The following is a 9,275-nucleotide window of genomic DNA, read 5'->3' as shown; positions in this document are numbered from 1 at the left end:
ACCCGCTCCTTCCATCCCGTCTCCTCCGCTGCAGCCTCCGCGGGCCGCGACTGCGCATGCGAACTAACGCCCCCACCGGACCGGCGGAGGAGGAGGGAATGGAAATGAGGCTGGGCCCAGCAGCTAGCGCGCGCTCCCTCCCCTGCCCTCCCGTCGCAGGGCGCGCGCCGGGCGGTGCAGAGTCCGAAGGCAGAGCCGCAGTGGCCGCGGCCCCCGAGGGAGGGTCCCGGAGCCCCGCCCCCAGGGAGGGGCCGCCCGCAGGTGAGGGGACAGCCGTCCGGGCACAGACGCCAGGGTCTTCGGGAAGTAGATTGGGGGGGGCTGATCGCCAGAACCCCCGGAACGAGGTAGGGTCCTGATGCATAGGTTCCGGAGGGGCTGCATGGGCGCCTGAGCCTTGGGAGGGTGCATTGGTGCCCGAATGCCATGATCCCAAAGGGTGCGTGGAGGCTCGGACGCTTGGGACCTCGAGGGAGAAGTCCATTAGGGGTCTCTGAATCGCAACACACGAGCCACGCTCTTTCTGTGTCTTCCTCCAGGTCTCCCCTCTACCCTCCACGGCTCCAACTCCACGCAGGGGTTGAAATTTAGTGACAAGAAGAAGGCAGTTCACGCGGCATCAATGGACTGAGACTAAGCCAAGAGCCGGGTAAAGCTACCTCTTCGATGTGAATTCCGCCCACTGAGCTCGTAGGCCCCTCCCCTGGGACAGAGTTGCTGAGCAACCGACTTTGGGTCTTATTAGTATAGCTCCACCCATCCCCGTCTTAGGTTCCTTGGCCGGTTCCGCCCACTCTGGGCATAGGCCCCGCCTGCTCCGCGCTCTGGGGCGGCTGGGAGTTAAGTTATAGAGGCCCCGCCCACTCCGCTCGAAGGCTCAAACGCTAAGGCTAAGTTCCAAATAGACTGCTTCTGGGTCGGTTTGCATAACCCCGCCCATTGTGCCCTTAGGCTCCGCCCACCCTCGCCTCATAGGACCCCAGACTTAAATAGACCCTGCTCCTAAACATACTGACCCCTGAACTCTCAGCCCTTCCCCCAACAGCCTGATAAACACCGGCGTCGCCCCCTCTCCCACCCTAGGCCCTCCCTCTAGGTTTCTGGGCCAGCAAGATGCTGGAGCGAGATGCTGAGTCTGCGGCCCGGGGCACCGATCCTAGTCCCACTGGCAAGGAGCCTGTGACCAAAGGAGAAAGTGAGGACGGCTCCACCTGTGAGTAGGGGGCATTCTTCAGGAACTGGGGCCAAGAGAATCATATGTTGAGGGAATCTCAGGGTGAAGTTTTGAAGGCCCAGGGTGATAACCATTTCGGATCCCCAAGAACGCCAAGTTCTGGGGAATCCTCCAGGTTGTCTTGGGGGGACCCCTCATTTCTAGGGGAGATGACATGCGGGATTTCAGGGTGATCACTTGGGAAGATACTAGAAACGGACACTTTTAGTAGCTTTGGGGAAGCCTTAGTTCTGGGGTTCCAGCGAGGTAACCCTCTGGAACCCTGTAGGATGATGCATGGCAGGGGGTGAGAAGGAGGAACATGCCATTTGGGGAATCTCAGTATGACCCTTGAGGTGTCCAGATACACTAGAATGGCAAGGTCGAGGGGGAGCCTGGTGTAGACTCAGGGCGTTGGCTGCTTCCTGGAGCCCACCAACCCTCCTGTCCCCTAGCTCCCTACCAGGGCTCGCCGCAGAAGCCCAGCCAGTCGGTTCCAGGGCCCGCCACGTCCGTAGGGGCGCCTTCCCGACCCCGCCGGCGGCCCCCGCCCGAGCGCCCGCACCGCTGCCCCGACTGTGACAAGGCCTTCTCGTACCCGTCCAAGCTGGCCACGCACCGGTTGGCACACGGTGGCGCCCGCCCCCACCCGTGCCCCGACTGCCCCAAGGCCTTCTCCTACCCCTCCAAGCTGGCAGCCCACCGCCTCACGCACAGCGGCGCCCGTCCGCACCCGTGCCCGCACTGCCCAAAGGCCTTCGGCCACCGCTCCAAGCTGGCAGCCCACCTCTGGACCCACGCGCCCGCCCGCCCCTACCCGTGCCCCGACTGCCCCAAGGCCTTCTGCTACCCCTCCAAGCTGGCGGCCCACCGCCATACGCACCATGCCACCGACGCCCGTCCCTATCCTTGCCCGCACTGCCCCAAGGCTTTTTCATTCCCCTCCAAACTGGCCGCCCATCGCCTATGTCACGACCCCCCGACAGCGCCGGGCAGCCAGGTCACCACCCGGCCTCGCTGCTCCAGCTGCGGCCAGGCGTTTGGCCAGAGACGCCTCCTACTGCTTCACCAACGCAGCCACCACCAGCCTGAGAGCCCGGGGGAGCGGGAGTGAACCCTCCCCTTGGCTCACTGGCTCCCTATGCTGCCGGCCCCGGTCAATAAAGAGGTGGCATCTCTAAGCCAGGCTGTATGGACTTGCCTCTTCCAGGTAGCTGGAAGGGAGGTTGGCCCCCACACTGGGCTCAGACTTAGCAGGAGGAACTCCGTTTCTGGGAGGGGAAAACATCACCCACAGAGTTAGCACGGGGCCCCAAACCATGGACCTGGAGGTGTGGTTTGAAAGCCCTGGCTCTGGTTTTTCGCACCTCTTCATATGGCAAAGGTCAAACGTCTGCTGAGGAGTGTGGCGAGACAGGCTCTCCTTATCGTTGTGAGTTGAAATTAGTGCCTCCACTTTGGCCATTGAGTGTATGTATAAAAAATTTTAAATGCACGCATGCTCATGTCAACTATTCCACTTCTAGGAATTTATCCTATAGATAAGCACGTGAAAAAAGGTATGAGTCAGGATGTTCACTGCAGTGCGATGGCGGCGGCCAAAGATGGGAAACAACCCCAGTGCCCATCAATAGGGGACCAGCTAAGGAATTTACAGTACAGCCAGAGAATGGAAGCTGCAGCTGTAGGGGAAAAAAGTCAGCTCTACATGTACTGACATGGAAGTATTCCCAAGATAAGCTAAATCATAAAAGCAAGGACAAGGGGTGTACACCAGTAGCGTAAAAAAACATTTTAAGGCCAAGCTTTGGAGCCAGCCCTGACCCACTAAAGAGCCGCAGGGCCTTGGACAAGCTTGTCACTTCTCTGAACTCGGATGCCTTATCTATAAAATGGGAGGGTTGTTTGTTTTTTAATTTGGCCACGCTGCGGGTTTTTAAATTTGGCTGTGGCTTGCGGGATCTTAGTTTCCTGACCAGGGATCGAACCAGGGCCTCAGGAGTGAAAGCACCAAGTCCTAACCACTGGACCGCCAGGGAATTCCCAAATGGGAGTATTATAAGGCCTTCACAAGAATCTTCTCAGGCAAAGATGGTTCCCCTCTTGGAGCCTGTTTCTCCGGCTATAAAACAAGGATGACTGAGCTAACATTGGACTGCTCTTCGTTCTACAGATATGAATTAAGCAGGTACCGTGTGCCGGGCCCTGCACAGGGTGTTAGGAACACAGCAGTGAACAAGACAGACCTGGTCTAGTGAGGGAGGTGGACACCAACCAAGTAGTGGCAAACACAAAGTAAAGAAGCCAAGTCCACTTTGAACAAGTAGGGGAGCCTCGCCTCCCTTCATACCAAGAATTATTACAAAGCTGTAGCAATAGGCCAGTGGTGCTGGCTTGGGAATAGGCTAGTGGGAGGGCACTGAGAGCTCAGGAACAGACCTGTGCTTACGAGGTGCTAATAGGAGGCGGTCCCCACCTGTAGATCAGAGGTTGGCAAGCTTTTCCTGTAAAGGGCCAGACAGTAGATCTGTTTAGGTTTTGCAGGCCATACTGCGTCTGGCACAACTACCCGGCGCTGCTGCTGTAGCGCAGACACAAGCATTGTGATATGTGGACGAGTGTGGCCGTGTTCCGATAAAACTTTATTTACAAAAACAGTAGGTGGGCTGGATTCTACCTGTGTAGTTTGCCAGCCCCTGCTGTAGATGAGTGGGGAAAGGATAGCTAATCTGTGAATGAGCTGAGAGATAGGGAAGAAAATTAAATGAGACCCTGTGGTAGGCAGAATAAGGGTCCCCTAAAGATGTCCACATCCTAATCCCCAGAACCTGTGAGTGTGTTGGCTTCCACACAGCAGAAGGGACTTTGCGTGTGTGATGAAGGATCAGCTCCTAAGATGGGAGATTATCCTGATTATTCCAGTGGGCCCAGTGTAATCACAAGGGTCCTTACACGGGAAAGAGGGAAGCAGAGGAGTCAGAGGAGATGTGCCAATGGAAGCAGAGACTGGAGTGATGTGGGACCACGGGTCAAGGAATGCAGTCAGCTTCTAGAGGCTAAAAAAGGCAAGGAAATGGGTTCTCCCCTAGAGCTTCCAGAAGGAACACAGCAAAATAAAAATTTAAATAAGTAGATAAATAAAATAAAAAATAACGTTAAAATAATTTTAAAAGACAGAAGGAACACAGCCTGGCCAGCACCATGATTTTAGCCCACTCAGACTGATTTTGGACTACCGACCTCCAGGACTATAAAATAAATTTGTGTTGTTGTTTAAAGCCTATGATTTTGGTAATGTGTTACAGCAACATAGAAACTAATGAGGCTCTCTACCTCACAGCATACACAAAACTTAGTTTCTAGTGATTTAAGATCTAAGTCTGAAACACAAAACTCTAGAGCATTTAGATGGAAATAAAGGAGAATCCCTTAGTAACCTCAGAGGCAGAGAAAGTATCTTTAAGACACAAAAAGTACAGATCGTAGAGGAAAAGACTGGTAAATTTGATCATAAGCAAACCAAGTTACAACGATGCTAGACAGTATTATGAGGGTAGACCTGGCAAATACGGTTAGATATAGAGGGTGAGGAAAGGCCTTCTTGAGGAGCTATTGTTCAGAGCTCAGATCTGAAAGGTGTGGAGGATGGAATGAGAGATGGTTTGTGGAATCTCCAGCATGAGGCTGGAACCAAGCAGACAAATGGAAATCAGGGGGCCTCAGGACTGCAGGCTGCTCAGCAAGGCCCTTGGGGGAGGGGGAGGGGCAGCGGAGGGGCAGGCTCCCTCCCCCAAAGCCAGCAGTATGGCTTGTGTCCATATTTACCGTGGAGCTGCCCCAGATTTCCTCCAAAGCGACCCCACCGCCATCAACGTTTCAAGGACTCAAACTCATCTGGGGGGTGTCCATCTGGTCCAACCTTACTTTGTCCAGATGGGAAAGCTGGGTGCAGGAGGGATGGGATTTGCCCGCAACCAAGTAAGGGACAGTGCTGAGTCAGGGTGGATCCTGGGTTTTCCTGATACCCCGCCCGACACCCTGCTACTCCTTGCACTTGTCCTGCCTGAAGACCTCTGCACTTGCTTTTCGTCTGCCTGGAATGGTTCCCCCAGAACCTCCCTTACTTCTCCCAAGTCCCTGCAGACAGGTGAGTCCTCTGAGACACCTTCCCTGATGACCCCACTCTCATCACTGTATAACACTGCCTGGCTTTTTCTGCTCACACAGCATTTATCGCCGCCCCACACTGCAGGACACTTGCCGTCTCTCTCCCCCAGCCGAATGTCAGCCCCGTAAGAGCAGGGGACTCGTGTGTTTTTTTTCACTCTGCAGCCCCACTGTCTCACACGTGGTGGGTGTGGTAGGCAGAATAATGGCCTCCCAAAGATGCCCACATCTTAATCCCTGGAACCTACACATATGTTATGTGGCAAAGGTTGAATTAAGGCAGCATAAGGAATGAAGGTTGCTAAGTGGCTGGCTTTAAAACAGGGAGATTATCCCAGGTTATCCGGCTGGGCTCAGTGTAATCACAGGAAGAGTCAGTGTCAGAGTGACACAGCGTGAGAAAGACTCGACTGGCCGTTGCTGGCTTTGAAGATGGAAGGGGCGTGGGGCGTGGGCAGCTGCTAGAAGCTGGAAAAGACAAGAACACGGATTCTCTCCCGGAGCCTCCAAAAGGAGCGCATCCCTGCCTACACCTTTTAAAAAAAAATTTATTTATTTAATTTATTTATTTTTAGCTGCGTTGGGTCTTCGTTGCCCCGTGCGGGCTTTCTCTAGTTGTGGAGAGCGGAGGCTACTCTTCGTCGTGGTGTGCGGGCTTCTCACTGCAGTGGCTTCACTTGTTGCAGAGCACGGGCTCTAGGCACACAGGCTTCAGTAGTTGTGACTCACAGGCTCTAGAGCGCAGGTTCAGTAGTTGTGGCTCATGGGCTCTAGAGCGCAGGTTCAGTAGTTGTGGCACACGGGCTTAGTTGCTCCACGGCATGTGGGATCTTCCTGGACCAGGGATTGAACCCGTGTCCCCTGCACTGGCAGGCGGATTCCTAACCACTGCGCCACCAGGGAAGTCCCCCGGCCTATACCTTGATGTTTAGCCCAGTGAGACCCATTTTGGACGTCAGACCTCCAGACCTAGAAGGTTATACCTTTCTTTTGTTTTAAGACACTAAGTTTGTGGTCATTTGCTATTGACCAGCTCTGACCCTGCCCTTTGCCCTTTGACCCCTTCCTGACCTCCCCAGGATGAAGTCCAAGCTTCTCAGCCTGCCGTTCACAGTGCTTCTGGACTACCCTGTCCTGCTTTCTAGAGCGAGGGAAAGGCTCTCCATCTGTGCTGTCCAGCCCAGGAGCCAGTGAGCACTTGAGCTGTGGCCAGTGTAACTGAGGAAGTGAATTTTTCCTTTCGTTTCACTGTCCTTAAGTTTATTTTATTCATTATTTATTTATTTATGGCCGTGCCACGAGGCATGTGGGATCTTAGTTCCCCAACCAGGGATCAAACCCAGGCCCCCTGCAGTGGAAGCACAGAGTCCTAACCCCTGGACTGCCGGGGAATTCCCTGTCGTTAAGGTTAAATAGCCACCTGTGTCCAGTGGCTACTGCACTGGACGGCACAGCTGCCAGGACTGTGCCCACCTTTCCAGCTAGGTCTGCCCCTAAAGCCTCGTCACCAGAGGGGCCGTGCTCCTTCAACTGCCCCCCGGGCACCAGGCTGGCTCCCACTTCCTGGCCTTCGCCCACACCACGGCCCCATCCCACCTCTACCCTGATTCTCTAACGCCCAGTTCAGTTCCCACCTTAAATGTGGTGGAGCCTTGAAGGGGGTTCAGGATTTGGGGAGGGGGGTGATTAAAATGCCCCTTCCCCCAATTCTACCTCCCAAACGAGGTGCTATCCAACCAGGCTGGTGACAGTTTCACAGCTACTTCTGAGAGCCCTGGAGAAAGGGAGATGTCCCTGGCCCAGAGAGCTGAGACTTAGAGAGAGAGAGGCCTATCCCATGAATATGCCAGCCCCCAGTCCAGGACCCCCAGAGGGACAACCGAGACACAGGAATGGGCTCCAGGGGGGTCAGAACCAGCTGAGGGTGGTGCTGTCAGATTCCTAATTCCCTGCCACCTGCCACCAAAGGGGGGAGGGGCCCCAAAGAAGTGACCAAGAGCTCCTTCCCTACCAGACCCCAGATAGAGAGCCCTTCGTTCTTTCCGGGACCCCAGCACAGGACTCATTAGGCAGCCCAAAGACCCGGCCTTCAGCGGGGAAGCAAAACCAAACATAAGACAGAAAGCTGGGAACCTGTTGTGGGTTCTGGGAGACATGGGTGAGAGGAGCAGCTGCTCCAAACCAAGTCACGTTTATTAAACTCATGTGTGTGTGAGCACATACTTCACGCCTGGGGCACCACCCCATAGAGCTGGTGGGGAAGTAACTTCTGCTTCTCGTTGCAACTGTAGATCCACCGGGGACGGACGAACACCAAGGAGGGGTTGTCCATCAAGGCCTGCAGGGTCGGGTGGGGTGCATGCAGGAACATGTGAGCCGGGAGGGGGTTGGGGGGATGCTAGGGCAGGTTCGGTCTCCCTCTCCCTGCCCCTTCAGGACTCACCTCCTCAAAGCTGGGGTCCCACTCCTGTGCCGTGATCACAAACTGTACCCGGTCGCTCATACAGTCCTCAAGCTCCCTGGCAGGAGAAGAAAAGAGGCAGAGAATCGGTGTCCCCTCTCTTGACACCCTACTCCCCAACCATCCTCAGAGGCCATTCTCCATCCCCACCTATGTCCCCTATAGACCGCCTGTGGGTCCCCCACTCTCCCACGTGCCAGGCTCGCCACAGCCCCGAAACCGACAGCTCCCGCAGGCGCCAATCCTTTCAGAAGGGTACTGTGGAGCCTCGCTTTAGAGAAGAGGAACCCGAGGGGAAGCTATGCATCCAGGGCTGCCCAGCAGAGGGAAGAGGACTGGCACGGAACTCCACAGCCTGTGCCCAGCCTGGGGGTATGCCCTTCTCCCCACGACCTACCACACCTCCTCCCCTGCCTCCCGTCCCCGGAGTCTGACCCGTTGAAGGCTGTGACATAACGGCTGAGCGTCCGCCGCTCGTCCCCCGGGAACTCCCCGTACAGGAAGAAGTGTTTGCCCTGGAAAAAGTCTGCAGGGGAGATGGCGGGAGAGCCAAGCGTGAGGCCCCTGGAGTCCCAGGGCACCAGCCAGGAGCCACAGAACACACAGAGGCAGGACAGCAAGGCCGGCGCAGCGGCCGGAGGGGGAAAGGGGTGTCCGTGTACAGCCTGGCACGGGAATAATCCGTGACAAGCAGTGGTTCCCGGCCAGGCCCATCTGAGCCTCTGGGGAGTTTTGCTTCGTTTTGTTGCAAGAATGATAAAAGACGCAATTACTATTATTGCAACATGTTTCTTACACCAGGTCAATCACTTCATTAGCTTGGCCTGGCTTGGAAATTTCACATCCTGTCACTTCCTCGCCATGGCTGTCTCACTCCTTTTTAATCAGCGCCTTCTCTGGCTCTGACCTTCAGGGTGGTTCTCTGTTCCAGTTTGACATGATTTTCCATCAGGTTGCCAATGCCATGTTTGGGGCTTTGGAGGATCAAAGTACTTTCCTGCCCATCACCCATGAGGAACCGAGCAGAAACGGCTTCTTCCAGTGGCCACTGACCCTCACCTCTGCTCAGACCCTCTGACTGCCCGGCTCTCTCTTCATTCTCTCTCTATTTTTTTTTTTTTGGCCTCACCGCGCAGCATGTGGGATCTTAGTTCCCCGACCAGGGATCGAACCCGCGCCCCCTGCAACGGGAGCACAGACTCCAGAGTCTTAACCACTGGGCCGCCAGGGCAGTTCCCCTCTCCTTTCATTCTTGACCTGGCCCTGCCCTACGCCCCCCGCGATCACGTCTGGGGTGACGAATAACAATGCTGGCATCATGTAGGTCCCAAAAGAGATCAGCGCCCACAGCACCTGTGTTCCCCAGGCCCCACCACACACTGACAAAGCTGAACGTGGGGGATGGAGCCTGGGCACCTGCAGATTTTAAAAGCC

General features: G+C 55.5%; 2 protein-coding genes across 3 annotated transcripts; one reads left to right on the top strand and one right to left on the bottom strand.

Moving 5' to 3' along the window:
- The first annotated feature begins 1 nt into the window (after window position 1).
- On the top strand, window positions 2–3,736 carry ZNF575 (zinc finger protein 575). Of its 2 annotated transcripts, none has more exons than XM_028485834.2 (4): window positions 2–261; window positions 540–649; window positions 1,084–1,213; window positions 1,669–3,736. In XM_028485834.2, exons 3-4 carry the CDS (start codon window positions 1,114–1,116, stop codon window positions 2,325–2,327), a joined length of 759 nt encoding a protein of 252 aa, XP_028341635.1. In that variant the 5' UTR covers window positions 2–261; window positions 540–649; window positions 1,084–1,113; the 3' UTR covers window positions 2,328–3,736. The 2 variants fall into 2 exon arrangements, with proteins under 2 accessions (XP_028341635.1, XP_028341636.1); XM_028485835.1 differs by lacking the exon at window positions 2–261 and adding an exon at window positions 276–347.
- A 3,761-nt stretch (window positions 3,737–7,497) lies between these two features.
- On the bottom strand, window positions 7,498–8,853 carry LOC114485123 (uncharacterized). Its single transcript, XM_028485836.1, has 4 exons — window positions 8,749–8,853; window positions 8,277–8,632; window positions 7,824–7,899; window positions 7,498–7,718 (listed from the first exon to the last, which is right to left on the bottom strand). Exons 1-4 carry the CDS (start codon window positions 8,851–8,853, stop codon window positions 7,605–7,607), a joined length of 651 nt encoding a protein of 216 aa, XP_028341637.1. The 3' UTR covers window positions 7,498–7,604.
- Between the last annotated feature and the right edge of the window lie 422 nt (window positions 8,854–9,275).

The sequence above is a fragment of the Physeter macrocephalus genome, unplaced genomic scaffold (assembly GCF_002837175.3).
Source record: "Physeter macrocephalus isolate SW-GA unplaced genomic scaffold, ASM283717v5 random_657, whole genome shotgun sequence".
NCBI lineage: Eukaryota > Metazoa > Chordata > Mammalia > Artiodactyla > Physeteridae > Physeter > Physeter macrocephalus.
This window is presented reverse-complemented; position numbering and strand designations above follow the sequence as displayed.